Source organism: Staurois parvus, unplaced genomic scaffold, assembly GCF_062004578.1.
Source record: "Staurois parvus isolate SC_StPar_1 unplaced genomic scaffold, SC_StPar_1.0 ptg000531l, whole genome shotgun sequence".
NCBI classification, from domain to species: Eukaryota; Metazoa; Chordata; class Amphibia; order Anura; family Ranidae; genus Staurois; species Staurois parvus.
This window is the reverse complement of record NW_028318327.1, coordinates 1,059,588-1,078,293: the sequence shown is the minus strand read 5'-3', so window position 1 is coordinate 1,078,293 and position 18,706 is coordinate 1,059,588. Positions and strand designations below refer to the sequence as shown.

Below are 18,706 nucleotides of genomic sequence, written 5' to 3'. Positions count from 1 at the left end.
TCTCTAATTTCTCTCTGGAATCAACAATTAAACAAAAAAGAAACAAAAAAAGGAAACAATTCACCAGTGAGATCGAGAAGGCTTTATGGACCATATCCGAAGAGGACGGAAAAACAGGCAATATTGAGTGCGAGGAAACTTCACCTACCTCCCAGTCCTGCAAATTTACCCTGGAAAGTTTCACTTTCCATAGAGTACTAGGACAGGGGGGCTTTGGAAAAGTAATGTTGGCCTCTCATCCTGACATTAAGCAGAAGCTAGCAGTGAAAATGGTTAAAAAAAGACCATTACTTGACCAGGATCCCAGCTGCGTCGTTACAGAGCGCTACATAATGGAAATGTGCAACAAGCACTCATTTTTCGCACATCTATACTGCTCCTTTCAAACAGAGACACATCTCGTCTTTGCTATGGAGTTCCTGGGTGGAGGGGATCTTGAAAAATTCATAAGAGTTTCAGCTCCACTTGATGAAGAAACCTTAAGACGTCTTACTGCTGAAATTCTGTGTGGACTGCAGCACCTTCATTCTCTTCAGATTGTCCACAGAGATCTAAAACCAGAGAACATTCTTCTGGATAACGCCGGGCACGTCAAGATTGCCGATTTCGGCCTATCGGCAATGTGCGTCAATGAGTGCTACAGAGTCACCAGTTGGGTGGGGACACCAGGTTACATGGCCCCTGAAGTCTATTATCAAAGTCCATACTATTACCCGGCTGACTATTTCTCATTTGGGATAATAGTATATGAGATGGCCTTAGGGGAGCATCCTTATTATACTGAACAGGAGAATGAAGAGCAGTTGGTTGCTCGCATGTACACCATGCCACCCTATTTACCATGGTACTTGGACTTTTACCTGCATGAACTCTTACGCAGACTTTTATGTCTTGACCAAGAGCAACGTGCGTACGAGGTGTGCAATCTCAGATCACACCCTTTCTTCAAGGGTATTGACTGGGAAGAGATAGAAGAAGGACCATCACATGTACAAAGTACATCGGAACCTATTCTCGAGCAACCACTGCAGGAAATCATTGAAGTGGATACCTTTCTGTCCAAAGACCTGGAGATGCCAATTGACTCATTGGATCAGGAGTATTTTAAGGACTTTACATACATTAGTGAGGGATTGAAGGCAAGGCAAGCCTGATCCCCACCACCACCACAACCAGAGGGCCATCCTTCAATGGATGGTTAACTAAAAAGTTCACAACAGTGAACAAAAAATGTAAATTAGATATGATGATAGCTAGATAGATAGATAGATAGATAGATAGATAGATAGATGATAAAGATAGATGATAAAGATAGATGATAAAGATAGATGATAAAGATAGATAATAAAGATAGATAATAAAGATAGATAGATAGATGATAAAGATAGATAATAAAGATAGATAGATAGATAGATAGATAGATAGATAAGATAGATAAGATAGATAGATGGATGATAATAGGGCAGCACAGTGGCTAAGTGGTTAGCACTTCTGCCTGGCAGTACTAGGGTCGCCGGTTTAAATCCCAACCACGGCACCACCTGCCTGGAGTTTGCATGTTCTCCCTGTGCCTGCGTGGGTTTCCTCCGGGTACTCCGGTTTCCTCCCACCCTCCAAAAATATGGCGCTATATAAGTACCTGAAATAAATAAATAATGATATAGATAGATAGATAGATAGATAGATAGATGGATAGAGATTAAGATAGGAACTGGCCAGAGAGGGATTACTTTGACGTAGTTGGCCGGCTTAAACATGCATAGAAATGTATGTGAACGAAAAATCCCTGTTTATATGGGAAGTTTGCTAAAAGGGGGTATATAGCAATGTGCAGATGGTTTTCCAGAATTTTTAGTGGTCACACCCATCACAGGTTGCCTGCAGAAATCTATGGGGGGGTGTAGACAAGACCAGTCACCCTGCACAAGGGCCCCAGGCCCGGTTCACACAGGAACACTGCTGTGGGTGGCAATAGATTCCTAACGACACTCCAAACACAGATCACAAATACAGTGTGTTTGCCTGCACCAAAATGCATGGTACCGCAGAGTCATGTTTTTTATTATTATAATACAGGATTTATATAGCGCCAACAGCTTACGCAGCGCTTTACAACATAAGGGCAGATAGTACAATTACAATACAAATGAATACAGAAGGATTGAGAGGGCCCTGCTCGTTGGAGCTTACAATCATGTGATCCAGTTTCAGTGCGTTTTTAAATTGCATGGCACTGATTGCACAGGGACATTCCAAAATGTTGCATTGCTCATGTAACATGCCTAAACAACACAAATAAAGGCAGTTCTACTGAAGCAGATTGCGGTGTGCTAGTCATTATCTCTGTTCACTGTAGTGACATCCACCCACTGCTGCAACACCCCACAATTGCGTTCCGCTGCGGTGTACAATGGAGATACAGTGCAAAACGTATGTAGTGAGCGCGATGAAGTGAATGAGTAGCTAGCACAAAGTGGCAAACCCTCTTCTTCCACTACATAAACATATAAATAAAGGTGCAGCGCTAATAAACAGTAAACAAATATGTGAATACAGTGCACTGAGGAGCCTGGAAGCAGTCAGAGCTCACAGAGCTCCAACAGGGTCCCTCCAGCACTGTGACCTACCCGAGCTTGCTCTGTGAGCTCCGACCACTTCCACGCTCTTCTGTGCACTAAATGTGAGAACGCCTTGGCTCCTCCCACAGTCCAAAGCTTTTGGCAGAGATGGAGAGTGCTGGAGCTGGGTGGAAGGAGGTGCTATACTTTGGATGGATCACTGCCATGGGCAACACAGCATGTGCCGATTCTCCTCTCAGGTGCTGAGGCCTGCTGTCTCATCCATGCTCCATGGATCATTATGCACCCTACCAAAAAATGAAGCATGGAGGAAGGTTGGCGACATCAAAGCACATTTAATAATTAACTCCTAGTGATCCCAAGATGTGCTGAAAATGGCCTGGGCTTCCTGGGAGTAGATATAAACTCTCACAAATAATCTACGGAAAAGACACCAGTGATATGAACACTTTCCACAGTAAATGGGAGGATGTGTTTACTTCGGACATGATGAGGCTGAATGAAGGGTGCAACTGATGTCTATGAGCCTTCACTGTGGCAGCCATAATGGGTAGAGCCAGAAGAATATACAAAGACCAATGACATCACTTAGACATCGAGAGGCTTATTTGCAGAGCAAATCAAAATGGAGATGCTGCTCACAAGAACCAATCGGATTCCTGCTTTCCACTGTAAATTAAAAAAAGTAAAGGCCAAAAGCTGCTTGGCTTCTAAAGCCTATGACACCCTAGTATATCCAGTCGCTGGCACCAATCTGCCCACAACAGGATCCCTAGGAAGGAACGAGAAACTACTCGACTGTTTCCTTTCACTTCCTGTTTTGGAGTCTCAGCCAGAAATATCAAAATGAATGTAATGGAAGCAGCAGGGCAGCTTAGTAGTTACCTGTATGGAGATTTGCACAGCACCAGCAGTTCCAGAGACAAAGGGGGCTATTTACTAAAACTGGAGCAATCCGAATCTGGTGCAGCTGTGCATGGTAGCCAATCAGCTTTCAGGTTTTATTGCCAAAGCTTAACTGGACAAGCTGAAGTTAGAAGCTGATTGGCTACCATGCACAGCTGCACTAGATTCTGAGAGCTCCAGTTTTAGTAAATCTATCCCATAGGATTTTCATGCAGCCTTGGAGCGGTGACATCTCTTTACATGTCTCCACAGAGATAGTGTGCTAACTGGAATACAAACTGGGAACCCCAGGGCGGGTAATCAGGATTGCCAACCGCTAAGCCACCCTGCCACTTCCATTACATTCGCTGACCAGATATGACCTGAATACTCCATGAACTTTGCAGGAAATTAGGAAGGTGCACATACAGTATATATGAAAACCTGGGAGATGGGACAGGAAGTGAGAGGAGAGATCGGGAGAGAGGAGCGCGCTGACTGTGGGAGGAATGGACCAGGCTGTGGAGAGAGAGAGAGAGAGAGGAGGCAAGGAGAGTCTGCTGATCGCTGACCTTGCAGCATTGTGGAGAAAGCTAATCTGCTATCAGGTGACCAGATGGAACGCTGCAGGCAGGACCGGAGAGTGTGTGTAGGCCTTATCAAAGAAGAGAAAGACCACCAGAATTCACCAGATGTCACACATAGTTAGAAGTTGTGGCCTAGTTCCTTCAGCCGCTATCTTTTGACCACACTTAACACAGCCTTATCATCAGAGCTGATAGCAGGACTGTCAGTCTACAGGCGGCACCACTGCTGTGTCACCAGCGTCATCAATTCACTTTATTAACTAGTTGCCGACCGCAGATCGCCGAATGACGGCTACACTGCGGCCGGCCAGCTCTGGGAGGGCTTCATATGCCGTCCTTCCAGAACGCGCTCTCCTGCGCGCACCCGGCGATCTCTGTGATCGCTGTGTCCTACAGACACAGCTGATCACGTGATGTGGTAAAAGGCCAATCACAGCGGCCTTTTACCACGTGATCAGCCATGTCCAATGACACGCTGATCACAGGGAAATGCAATTGCCTGTTTTTGGCTGCACTTTCCTCACGCTGTCGCAGTTGTCAGAGCAGGGATCGGCACCGATCATCAGGGCACTGATGATCAGTGCCCTGATGATCGGTGCCCAGCAGTGCCACCCACCAGCTCCACCCACCTGTGCCCAGTAGTGCCGCCCACCTGTGCCCAGTGCCACCCACCTGTGCTCAGCAGTGCCACCCACCTGTGCCCAGCAGTGCCACCTGTAGCAAACTTGCTCATCAGAGTTGGACGCGGAGTTCCCCTTTTTTATTAGAAGTATTCCTCAATCCTTTATTCTCCTTCCCCCTCCCTTCCTTAGAGGCACAGTGACAGATGGTGTGTGCTGGTTATGGGTCAACAGCAGGGCTAGGCATCCCTTGTTCGGTGCCGAGCAGTCTGCGAAAGTGTAGCCTTCCTCACCTAAGTCATGATAAGACCAGTGTTCCTCAGAGAATTGGGAAGCACTGATCCAAGAACCTGTGTAGGCTCACACATCATAAAACAGATAAGGCAGCTTCTCCCAGGAATTGAAAGAGATTGTAACCTCATAAAACCTAACAGCTTAAGGTGACAGGATGAAATGAACATTCTTCAAGTCAGTTTGTCCCCTGCGTTTCATATCATGGATTATAAAGATATTGGTTTTAATTCAGAGTCCGCCCGAGATCCCTCCCTAAACAGAGTATTGGCCAGTTACTCAAAGGCACCCCCCTGCTGGGGGACTTTAAAAAAAAGCACAGGCTATAGGCCTGAGGCGAAGCTAAAGAGATCTCCTAATTTTAACATTGTAACAGCAGGAGATCAAAGACCCTTTCCGCTCTGCAACTTGGATCTGCTACCTCAAGGCTTAACATGGCAAGTAACTTAACCTTTTAACTTCTCCCTGTTATCTCTTGGCTGTGATATGCTGTTTTTATATATAAATATATAGATCTAGTTACATTTTCTTTGTAAATATTTTATGGCACCGGTTTGACTCTTTTAGTAATAAATCTTTCTTTCTGAAGTGTTAAACTGTTTCTAAGCGCTTACTTGCAATTCACGAATTCCTGCCTTTTGAAGAGACGCTATTGTGTTTGTTTAATCCTCTGCCCAATCGGCCTGTGGTGACCGTATTGGACAGGCGACTTTTCAACCATTACAGTATATATTGGATAAAGAGAGTTTCCCCTTTCTCTGTCCAAAAAGGGGTAGTGAGAGTGAAGGGTTAGTTGCGTAATTAACCCGACCCAGTAACAAGTGCATTCAGGCTGCCGGTGCGTCAATTGGGTTCCATTAGCTGGACAATCGTTGTGCAGGGCGCAGCTGAGTGTGGCATTGTTACGCACATCACATCGCGGTTTTAGATCGACCGGTCCTTTGGTCACGAGTTTGGTGAGAAGGTCTGGGGTCTGACGCCGCGGGCGTGACGTATTATTGTTGGTCGCGGTTGTGGGATTGTCGCATGTTGGTGGCGGCGATCCGGCGATCGTGACACCACCCACCTGTGCCACCCACCTGTGCCCAGCAGTGCCACCCACCTGTGCCGAGCAGTGCCACCCACCTGTGCCGAGCAGTGCAGCCCAGCAGTGCCGCCAGTCTGTACCATCAGTCAGTGCCCAGCAGTTGCGCCAGTCAGTACCCAGTGCTGTAAGCTGAAAATTGGCCTGGTAAGGAAGGGGGTAGAAGTGCCCGGTAGGCAAGTGGTTAAGGAGGCCTTTTCCTATTGTGCCAATAGTCTTGCATTCCAGAGGAGAGTTGCCCTGTGCCAACAATCACTTTTGCCAGCTTAGCCACTTGTTGCTTTAGATTCATTAGCGACTAGTGTTTTAAAGGAACATTACACCAGTCAATTGCTGTTTTTCCCTTCCTTTATTGCATTGTTCCTCAGAGAACCATAATATACACTTCTTCCCACTGTGCACTCATCATGTGCACAGAAGACTCTTCACTGCCTTTAAAGAACATTGGTTGTTTTGCAATAAAGAGCTCTTTTCCTTATTTCAGGCTACCTCCTTGCCATCAGGTCCTGATAGCCCAAAGTGAGCTAGTCTACCCACTTGATAGTTCTTGCTGCTCACTGGGGACTGCAATCCATATTAAAAAAAAAGGAACACAAAAAAAATGCAAAGAAATATAATAAGCCATAGCCGCACCAAAATCCCAATATCAAAAATCTATTCCTATGAATAGGGATTGATTAACAAATAGATACATATTCACCCACGCAGAATAGTATTTTTATGTCCTGCATAAAGTCAACTCCTATAGTCCACCTATGCAAATAGAGAAGGAAAATGGACAAAACAAAAAAAAAAAAAAAAAAAAAATCACAGAATGAAAACAATCAAATAAAAAATGAATAAACCAACATCTAAGGCTCAAACATAGATATGACTAACATCCCACTCAAAGTTTAACCCCTGAGGGATGCGAATCTGTAAATTAAATTTTTTTTTAAATTCTCTTGTATAGGAAATGAAAGACATCTCCTGGTACAGTGGTCCTAACGTTTTCTATAACCTGGACACCAATTGCTGTACAATCACCTGCATGCATAGAATTAAAATGTTTAGCTACATTAGTTGAGCAATTATTTCTCACATCACTTAGATGTTCACAAAATCTGTCTTTTAATCTTCTACTGGTACATCCCACACATTGGACATGGCACAAATTGCATTTGATTAAATAAATCATGTACTTGGTATTATAATTGAAAAAGCAATGTATTTTAAATATTTTGAAAGTATGGATAGAACAAAAATCATCACTCGTATTTATGTGGGAACATGACATGCATTCTAAAGCACATTTAATATGACTTTGAAAGTGGAGCCAGGTGGTGGATTGAGATGGGACATGATTGAAAAAACTGGGTGATAAAGCTCTCACCAGAGAGTGCCTTTCTATAAATAATATTAATACCACTCCCATGGATCTCAGAACAGTTGTGATCATGTGATCATTGTATAAAATGGGTAAATACCTAGGAATAATGTTGCTCACCTGTCTGAATTCTAGCCTGTGGGACAAGATCAGCGAAGGGCGACTGATTGAATTTTCTTAGTTCCCGTCAACATATCTAACCTTTCTCTACTTTTGGCAATTAACCTCTTGCCGCCCGGCCAATGGCCGAGCGGCCGCCTGCAAAATCCTTTAGCGTTCCGGGTGGACGCCATATGGCGTCCTCCCGGGCATGCGCAGTTTGACGCCTGCAGAGCCGCGCAGCGGCGTGATCTGTCACCGGCCGTGTACCTCGGACACCGGTACCATGTGACCTGCTGTGACCAATCACAGCAGGTCACATGACAGTTGTATACAATGGATGGCTTAATTCATGCCATCCATTGTATACTAGTGTGTGTAGCTGTGAATGGTCACAGCGATCACATGCACAAGCTGGGCCAATCACAGCCCAGCTGTGTCATGTGATTAGCCGTGGCCAAATCACAGCTAAGCACAAAAAAAAAAAAACCCTGAATGAATCGATGTCATTCAGGTAAATGCTTGCTTATAGCAAAGTAGTTCTTTGCTATAAGTAAATTGTGTAAAAAAAAAAAAAAATACTGATCACTTCCCCAAAGTAGTACAATGTTACTATGGTAACATTGTACTACTTTGGTCATAGTGAAATATGAAAAAAAAATCTTAAAAAAAAAGAAAAAAAATGTAATAAAAAATTAAAAATAATAATAATTAAAAAAAATTATATATTTTTTTCATACTGTCACCAGTCAGTGTCCCTGATCACCTCCATGCCAATTATATGATGACGCTGTACTGCACTGGTGACAGTATGTAAACAAAAATAGTGAAAATTTTCAAAAAACTCGCCATACCTCTTATGAAGTACGTCGGACTGTCTACTTTGCAAAAAGGGGTCATTTGGGGGATATCTGTACTGTTCTGACATTCTTGGACCTCAAGAAATTAGATTGGCCGTCAGTACTTCAGGATTGATCAATATCATAGTTTGTGAACTCTATAACTTTCCTACAAACTAAAAAATACATCCTAATTTGGGTTATTTTCACCAAAGACATGTAGTAGAATACATCTTGGCCTAAATTTATGAAGAACAATTATTTATTTGCAAACTTTTATAACAGAAACAAAGAAACAAAGAAAAACTTGGTTTTTTTCAAAATTTTCGGTCTTTTTTTGTTAATTTAGCAAAAAATAAAAACTCCAGTGTTGAATAAATAACACCAAAAGAAAGCTCTAGTTGTGTGAAGAAAATTGTAAAATTTTAGTTTGGGTACAATGTTGTATGACCGCGCAATTGTCATTCAAAGTGTGAGAGCGCTGAAACCTGAAAAATGGCCTGGGAGGGAAGGGGGTAAAAGTGCCCAGTAAGAAAGCAGTTAAATAAGCTCTATCAAGGGTCCATTTTGGGTAACCTCTCTCAATAAACCGCTGATACAACAGATATGCCTCTCATTCAAAATCTGATGGATCACTACATATGCAGCATAACCGTATAAATGTTCCCACTGGTATCCCCTTAATGGCATGTTTAGGGTGACTTGATTGTGCCAGCAACAAGTTATTGCCTGTGAGAGTTTTCTGTATAATTGAGTATGAACCTGCTGTCCCTCTGCAACCAAACACACATCCAAAAATGTAATACAACTTATGTGTGACAGACCAGTGAAGGACAAATTTCAGCTCTAAAATATCTAAATTTTTTTCTTTGCAGATTAGCAGCAGATCATCAAAATATCTATAAAAACCCTTAATATGACCCCTAAACTGATTTCTATCTCCAAAGATGTGGGACTGTTCCCACCAACCCATGAACAGGTTGGCAAGTGAGGGTGAAAATTTAGCCCTCATCATGGCCCCACACCTCTGAAGATAGTATACACCGTCAAAAATAAATTAATTATGCTTCAATAAATAATCCAATACCTCAATAATGTAATCAAAGTGTTCAATAGATAGATCGGAGCGAGATTTTAAAGAGAAAGCTACTAGTCAGTATGTCAAATCATGTGGGATCGAGGAGTACAGGCTTGTCACATCACATGTCAGCCAGCAAAACTCCTCTTCCTACATGATATCATTACCTGCAAAAGGTGATTGGTGTCTCTCAAGTAACCTGGTAAACCACTAACTAGTGGTAGTAATTGCCCATCTAGCCATTGACCGACTCTTTCATTCAGAAATCCAATGCCAGTGACTATTGGACAACCCAACAAAGGATCCAAGCCTTTGTGGGGTTTGGGAAGATGGTAAAAAGTGGGTAAAACGGTATTCTGGAATAATAGTCTATGCTTCTTTTGAGCTAAATACTCCCTTATCAATTAAATTTGTCAAAATCATTTTATAAGCCTCGGTTGGATCACCCTTTAATACTCTGTACATCCTGTTGTTTGATAATTGTCTCTGTACATCTATGTGTCAATTACTGCCACCATACCCCCCTTGTCTGCATTGTGGATCACAATAGATGTGTCCTGCATTAAATTCAGTAAAACCGTCCTCTTCCCACAGGTGAGGTTATCTGGAATAGTATGGGGATTTGAAGAAATTTTAGTTGCTAATTAGATAAATCGCGCTCCACTAATCTCTGCAATGGATCCATCTCTGCACAACGAGAGCCCACAGGGTAAAAGTCAAAGCGGGTTTTAAACTGTATCCTATGGATACCCTGTGTGTAATGATCTCTGTCTAAAGATAGACTCCCCCCCAAATCTATAATGGCACTGTGATCCTGAAAGGATCACTGTGTGGGGGCTCAATGTCTGTGGGTTCTCAGAAGGACTATCATCAACATATTGTCAGTACTAAAATGGTGTTTCTTAATGGTGATATTGTGGACATATTTATTTATATCTATGATTGTTTCAAAAAGGTTAAAATGTTGGTGAGGACATATATAGCCTAAACAAGCATCCTGACAATCCCAAAATGCTTGCGGTTTAATAACTTAAATTACCCAATAAAAAGTATCACCTAAACTATGAACATTCAGAATTAATTGATGGCTAAAACTGTAAAAGACTTCTAAAGGATGTGACAATATTAAGGTCCAGTGCACCCTAAACTGGCTTCTGCTGCTGTTGTCAATCACATCCTGTAAGGTGAGGTGGGAGGAGGGTTCCATGCTACACTGTGTGTGCAATAGACACACATAGCCCAGCTGAGGAGTGAACCCGCACATCTTCCCTCATAGAAAGTGCTTGCTATTGGGGCAGACATAGAGAAGGAAGAGCCAAAAGTGCTGGTGGGCAACCCTAGAAAGGAGATTGGGGCTGCTCTGTGCAAAACCATTGCATAGAGCAGGTATGTATACCAATTATTTTAATACAAAAAAAATAAAGCTGTACAATCACTTTAAAGTGTTACTAAACCCACAAAAGTAAAATTAGTCTGTATATGCAGTAAAGCATGCTTGTTCACTGAGGAACCTAAGGGGTTAATCCTCTGTATTGTGTAAAAAGAATGATTGATCCTGTCTTCTCTGATTCCCCCCCTTCTTCCACAGTCCCCAATCCATATGCTGGTAGAACAGAGCCTTGGGGGCAAGCTGCACATGCTTGGTGTGTATTGCTAGATAGTTTTTATTTTCTTGGAAGAGTGCATGTGATCAGCACAGGGCTAATCAGCATTGTTCAGACAGAGAGTCAGGGGGGTTCTTCAGCCTAATAGGACAATCAGGGGATAATAAAAACTCCTCCTACAAGCTTTAACTAGTGCTCTGCTGGACACTGATAGAAATCACAAGACTGCTCTAACTGCTGATGAGAAAAGGTATTTAGCAGTTTATATTTACTAAAATAATTGCATTTCCATGTTCTGTGTACTATGGGAGACTTGATATAGAGAATATAGAGAAAAGGGTCCTGGGTTTAGTAACACTTTAACAAAACCTGCTAATAGTAATAAACGTTCTAGGCCATAAAACCTCTAGCAAAGCCTTAATACCTGTCAGAAATTCTTTAGCAAAGCAGTTAAAAGAATACACATTTTAATCAGTTTTTTCATATCTGCCAGAAAGTCTACACATAATTCATAAATCCTGATATGACAGAGCTACATTCATACCAAGTGTTTATCCACATATATACTGTATATAAGAAAACACTATATTACAAGAGTCAGAAAGCTTATGGGAGAGATTACTCCTTCTGAGGAAGCTCTCTATTAAATTCACATCATGTCTGATGTCTGTGAAATCAAGATTTCCTTTATGCAATAATATGCTGGTTGTCTAATTGTAAAAATATGCTCATCTGGAAATATTGATACAGTTAGGAAAACTGGCATAGAGGGAAAATCTGCTTTTTTCCTTCTACTTTCACCTGGTGATCCAGCCAGTAATACACTTCCTTTCTTTGTCTATGTTCACACCTACACATTTTCCACTGCGTTTTGTGGAAACGCACAGCAGTCCATTTAACATGATTTCATATGGGATAGGTTCACATCTCTGCGTTTTCAACCGATGTGTGTTTTTTGGAAAGGGTCAGGAATTTTTTTAAACACAAATGTTGTATTTTTGGTTCTATAGACATCAATGGAGAAGCAGCAGAGAAGCATGTAGTGCATTTTTGATGCGTTTCGTATTTTAATCTGCCCAGCAACAAGTTAAAAACAAAATGCAAAATATATAAAAAAAACGCATCAAAAACGCATGTGCAAAAACGCACTGCAGAAATGGATCAAACGCAAACTGTATAGGTGTGAACCCAGCATTATGGTGTCTCCACTCTGCACTATTGTCAATCTGCGGAGAGGGTAGAGTTAAATGCACTAGCAGATTTAGATGGATTTGACTTACAAATTAAAGCCAAACTCCTGCTAACACTTTTTAAGTAGTTACAGCAAAATTTTTTTCCTTTTGGTATAAAGGTTTTACATAAATTAATAAGAATTGATTGTAAGCACCCCTGTCAGTGGTAAATGGCTTCTCCCTATTCCACCCTGCTACTTTTGTTGAACAGCTTGGTCTGCTAAAGGAAGATGAAAAATAACCTACTTACTGGCTAGATCAGGGGTCTCCAAACTGCGGCCTGAGGGCCGGATATGGCCCTTTGCTACCCTGTATCCGGTCTTTGGCGCACTATTCCTCCCACTGAGACCAACAATGGGGCAGCACTTCGTCCGTTGAAACCAATTATGGTGTACTATTCTTCCCACTAATACCAATGATGGGGCACTACTCTTCCTACTGACCATCCACCCTGCAGCCATGTTTATTCTCACTGACTCTGAGACCAGGACACATTCTATCCTCACTGGCCCTAATCCGGCCCTCCTAAAGTCTGAAGGACCATATACTGGCCCTTTGTTTGAAAAGTTTGGAGACCCTTGTGCTAGATCACCAGATTCAAAAAGGGCATAACAAAACCTAAAAACTAAGGCAGCCACCACTTCCAAAAATAGCAAGCTGCAGTGCATAACATTTTTGCTTTTGGGTTTAACCTCCTTGGAGGTATTCCAGAGTGTAGCTCAGTGTAAAGTTTCAGCACCACAAGCGGTAACCCCGAGCTACACTCGGGAATACCATGCGGCACTGCTCCGCGAGCTCTTCTTCACTTACCTTGTCCTACGCTCTTGCGATTTCCCCCCTGCAGCATCCCCTGCAATGTCCTCCGGCCAATGCCGGCATCTGTCTTCCGGGTTCTGTTGCCTGCGACGTCAGGACGTACGGAGGACAGAACTGGTGGGAAATTTAAAGATGACATTCACTAAAATCACATAGTAAAACATTACTGTATCAAACCATTTCACATACATTTTGTGCCGAGTGCTTTGTCCTGCGCCCTGCCTGCATTTTTACTGTTCTTATTGCCTGTAAACTGAGAAATGTCCATGGCGTCCAAAAAGCGTCCCTTTAGGTCAAAAGCGGTTTTAGATCAGCTAGAGAACAGCGATAGTAAATCAGAACCACTTGCAGAATTGAGTGATAATGATTCGTGGGGAAATTCGTCATCAGACACTGAAAACGATTTTGCGACTTTGCTCAGTGATGTGCGAACTTGGCGCTATATTTCAAATTTCAGTGTTTTTGGTTTGATTATATTATTGAATTAAATTTATTATTATTATATTATTATTTTTTATGATTATTTATTAAATTATAATTTATGATTTTGTGTTTCAAATTTGATCATACCCGGGATGTTTACTAGACTCTTGTTCGGACAGATATCAGTGAGTTATTCCTAAAAATTACGGGCCTACAATAAAAAAACTACATATTTCCATGCAAAAAAAATGTACCGCTTTGAGCACAGAAATACTGACATAATCAGACCGCTAGGGAGGTTAATACTGCTTTAAAGATGTAATATTGACTGATTTGTATTTTATTCCTGCCTAGAGTGAAGCTTTATTATTGAATTTTATGCAAAATAGTCACCTTCAATGTAACTTGTACAATTATTTCTGAGATAAATGGAGAAATTTAACTGTACAATCTTTCGGCAGTGGATTTGTATTCCCAAATGAAGCAAAGCTAGTCCCATGGAACCCATAACTAACATATGTAAAGCTGTAAATACAGCATGTCCATGTGCGTAGATCAGCTGGCTTCATACTTCTGGGTTTTTAAGCAATTTTTGTTGTTTTTCTGTCATCACTTGGTCATACTGGGGGCTCTATGAGAAGTAAACACCATAAAACGCAGCTGTACTATCAGTAATTCCAATACACTTTTGGGCTATGGTGGAGTTTAATGTCCCCTTATGGCGCTGAAAAAGCCCTACGGTGATAAAGCCTGCCAAAAGAAGACACCATATTTATAAGCAATAAAAACAAATTCTTACTGGACCTTATCGCTCCCTAGTTTTTTAAATCTGATCAGCTACTCAATATTTATATGTCCCTAGGGCTGCTGCACAAGCAAGTGAAAAAAGCTCTCTAAGTAGATTTTCAAAGTAGAATATATTCAAACTAGAAAAGCTACAATTTCTGGGGAAATTGTGTGAAGTGTTCTTGCCTCCACCAGTAGTCTACAACTCACACTCTAGCTTTTGTCACTCTGCTGCCTGCTCACACACCTGGGTTCCTATGGCAACTCACTCTACAGCAAGGGCAGAGAAGAGTGGTTAAAAACAAACTGCTCCAACTTGCTCACTTCACTGGCGGTTGCCATCTTCAAACGGTTGTAGTTTAAAAATTATAAATCCTACACCGAAGAGCTTTATATTGTGAGAATCACAAGACCCAAACCTACATTTTGATGCATAGTATGTCTCTGAAATATTAAAAATGAAGGAACAGTCGCAGTTTAGAAATTGCCCTTCAAATTTGAGGTGGCTAGAGTGGAGTTTCAATGAATGTCAATGGGCGGCGTGAGTTGCAAACAAATGGTCATATTGTGAAAACTATCAGGTCTATAGCTTAGCCGTGGACATTTTTAGTGGCAGCAGGGATAGCTGAACGTTTTGATATAAGATTTGTGAAGGTGGGCTTGAAAATGAGGGAGTGATGGCAGTTTACAAATCATGTCCTGATTTTTCAGCTCACACTCTAGCTTTTGTCAGCTCCCACTCTAGTTTTGAACATTCCGCCATTCATTCCTATGGGACCAATTTCACCACAAAAACGCCGATATTTCGTGAACCATTCGGCGAAACATTCCACAAAGTAATAGCACACCAATCAGGAACAATCCGCACGTTTCGGTATATTACTGTCTATGTAGTGTAAAAACTGTGGGAGGAGTTGGGGTGGTAAATTTGGCTATAATAATAAGAATACATATGTGAGATAACAGTAAGTGGTCTTGCCATGCAAGAACACTTACCTATGAAGTGTCAGATCCGAAAATGTCCTATAACCATATATATTATCCTCCAAAGCGCTCAGTGCTCAATTTACACCTTCCTGGGAAAAATATTGCTCAGGTCCTCTTTGCCGTTTTGCAGATTAGTCTAAAATAAAAAAGCATTCATGCCCATCTAATCCTACATTGACCTGATGTGACATGGGTATCTCAGGAGTAGTGGTGAGCCGAACATACCTGGGGGCCATTTAAACAGGTTTCGGCAAACATTACTAATATATGGGTGCTGAATCCAAACTCTGATCAAGTCAAGAGAGCTGAATGTTACAAAACAGCAATGGCCATTTTCTACCTAATCAGCAAAGAATTGTCAAATAAATGGTATGAGAGGATGGACCCTGCCCCAATGAACATGTACCAAAGCAAAATAAATTTCAAAAAATCAGTTTGGCACGGAGAAGCAATTATAGTAATGCTTACAGTAAAAAATAAAAGTGCAACCCCATCAAATAACAAAACTGGGGATGCCCTGACTTCTGACTTCTGTCTGAGAAGCGGTGCGTCTGTACTATATACAGTATACAACTTACTACAGCAAAACTAACAATGACTGTACAAGGTGCAAAGTCCCCTCCGAATTCTAAGCAAAACCTTGGGGTCTGGTATGGTTTTTAAGGGGGAACACCATGCCAACATCAAGAGGAAAATGAATGGGGTCCCCCAAAAGACTATACCAGACCCTTAGCATTCAACCTGGCAGTCCAGGAAAAAGGGGCAAAGGAACTCCGAACCATACCTGGACAAATATGCTCAACTTGGGGGGGTCTTGCCGTGGGAAGGGGGGCCTGGCAAAGCACCTTGTCCCCATGTTGATGAGGATAAGGATCTCTAACGCACACCGGGGGGGGGGGTGGGGTGCGAGTGGGTGCCTATCACAAAGGGCCTCTTCCGCACACCCTAGCGTGGTGGTTGTGGGGGGGGGGGGTGCGAGTGGGTGCCTATCACAAAGGGCCTCTTCCGCACACCCTAGCGTGGTGGTTGTGGGGGGGGTGCGAGTGGGTTCCTATCACAAGGGGCCTCTTCCGCACACCCTAGCGTGGTGGTTGTGGGGGGGGGGGGGGTGCGAATGGGTGCCTATCACAAAGGGCCTCTTCCGCACACCCTAGCGTGGTGGTTGTGGGGGGGTTGGTGCGAGTGGGTGCCTATCACAAAGGGCCTCTTCCGCACACCCTAGCGTGGTGGTTGTGGGGGGGGGGGGTGCGAGTGGGTGCCTATCACAAAGGGCCTCTTCCGCACACCCTAGCGTGGTGGTTGTGGGGGGGGGGGGGTGCGAGTGGGTGCCTATCACAAAGGGCCTCTTCCGCACACCCTAGCGTGGTGGTTGTGGGGGGGGGGGGGGTGCGAGTGGGTGCCTATCACAAAGGGCCTCTTCCGCACACCCTAGCGTGGTGGTTGTGGGGGGGGGGGGGGTGCGAGTGGGTGCCTATCACAAAGGGCCTCTTCCGCACACCCTAGCGTGGTGGTTGTGGGGGGGGGGGGTGCGAGTGGGTGCCTATCACAAAGGGCCTCTTCCGCACACCCTAGCGTGGTGGTTGTGGGGGGGGGGGGGGGTGCAAGTGGGTGCCTATCACAAAGGGCCTCTTCCGCACACCCTAGCGTGGTGGTTGTGGGGGGGGTGCGAGTGGGTTCCTATCACAAGGGGCCTCTTCCGCACACCCTAGCGTGGTGGTTGTGGGGGGGGGGGTGCGAATGGGTGCCTATCACAAAGGGCCTCTTCCGCACACCCTAGCGTGGTGGTTGTGGGGGGGTTGGTGCGAGTGGGTGCCTATCACAAAGGGCCTCTTCCGCACACCCTAGCGTGGTGGTTGTGGGGGGGGGGGTGCGAGTGGGTGCCTATCACAAAGGGCCTCTTCCGCACACCCTAGCGTGGTGGTTGTGGGGGGGGGGGGGGGTGCGAGTGGGTGCCTATCACAAAGGGCCTCTTCCGCACACCCTAGCGTGGTGGTTGTGGGGGGGGGGGGGGTGCGAGTGGGTGCCTATCACAAAGGGCCTCTTCCGCACACCCTAGCGTGGTGGTTGTGGGGGGGGGGGGGGTGCGAGTGGGTGCCTATCACAAAGGGCCTCTTCCGCACACCCTAGCGTGGTGGTTGTGGGGGGGGGGGGGGTGCGAGTGGGTGCCTATCACAAAGGGCCTCTTCCGCACACCCTAGCGTGGTGGTTGTGGGGGGGGGGGGGTGCGAGTGGGTGCCTATCACAAAGGGCCTCTTCCGCACACCCTAGCGTGGTGGTTGTGGGGGGGGGGGGCGTGCGAGTGGGTGCCTATCACAAAGGGCCTCTTCCGCACACCCTAGCGTGGTGGTTGTGGGGGGGTTGGTGCGAGTGGGTGCCTATCACAAAGGGCCTCTTCCGCACACCCTAGCGTGGTGGTTGTGGGGGGGGGGGGGTGCGAGTGGGTTCCTATCACAAAGGGCCTCTTCCGCACACCCTAGCGTGGTGGTTGTGGGGGGGGGGGGTGCGAGTGGGTGCCTATCACAATCTGGAGGCCTCTTTTATCAATATGGAAGCCCCCAGATACTGCTCCTTTATAAGGAATCAGTGATTTAATACCTGAGGCCTTCTTGGCAGCCATTCCCAGCAGGAAGCTGTCATGTTCATCCATGCTAAATGCCTTAAACGAATATCCAAACACAGCTCATCCCTATTCAGAAAGAGAGTTGAACTGGCATCCTTAGCCTAGGCGAGAATTGAGGAAGAGGGTGGGTACGAACTAATGAAAATAAATAAAGGTACCGTATTTTTCGCTCCATAAGACACACTTTTTTCCCCCAAAAAAGGGGGGGAAATGTCAGTGCGTCTTATGGAGCGAATAGGGAGCGGCCGGTCCGGTATTTCAGCCGCCGTGTCAGAATACCGGGCCGGCCGCTCAGCTCTTCTTTGCTGCAGGACCTTACCTGTTCCTCGGTTCAGCGCAGCACAGTCTTCCCGCGGCGGCTTCGTTAGTGTCGGCTCTCGGCTGCGACAGCCGGGTGCCCAGTGCGCATGGCGAGAAGCGCTGTGCTTTGAATGGTACGGCATCTTCTGGGACACATGATAGGTCCCGGAAGCCGCGGACCAATCACAAAGCGCAGTGCTTCTAGCGCATGCCCACTGGGTACCTGGCTGTCAGCCGGATGCCCACAGTAACAGGAGAACTCCGCGGAAGTGGGAGCGGGTATCTGTCAAATTCAGATACCCGCTCCTCCTTCCTCCCCAAAGATCAGCAGTCTTAGTCATCCCCTGTACTGTCTGCAGTCTCTGGTCGTCCCATATACTGTCTGCAGTCTCTGGTCATCCCCTGTACTATGTCCGCAGTCTCTGGTCATCCCCTGTACTATGTCCTCAGTCTCTGGTCATCCCCTGTACTATGTCCGCAGTCTCTGGTCATCCCCTGTACTATGTCCTC

At 44.6% G+C, this 18,706-nt stretch overlaps 2 protein-coding genes across 2 annotated transcripts in view; one reads left to right on the top strand and one right to left on the bottom strand.

Moving 5' to 3' along the window:
- Positions 1 to 18,339, bottom strand: part of LOC149451555 (uncharacterized) — a 133,000-nt gene extending 114,661 nt beyond the window's left edge. Inside the window, exons 1-2 of the mRNA XM_089690552.1 lie at positions 18,216 to 18,339; positions 13,075 to 13,194 (exon numbers count right to left, since the gene is read on the bottom strand). Of these exons, the coding sequence (XP_089546678.1) occupies positions 13,075 to 13,194; positions 18,216 to 18,339 (244 nt within the window). The remainder of the gene's footprint in view (positions 1 to 13,074; positions 13,195 to 18,215) is intronic.
- LOC149451556 (protein kinase C theta type-like) lies at positions 225 to 1,154 on the top strand. Its single transcript, XM_089690544.1, has one exon. The coding sequence runs from the start codon at positions 225 to 227 to the stop codon at positions 1,152 to 1,154; it is 930 nt and encodes a 309-aa protein (XP_089546670.1).
- Positions 18,340 to 18,706: the final 367 nt, after the last annotated feature.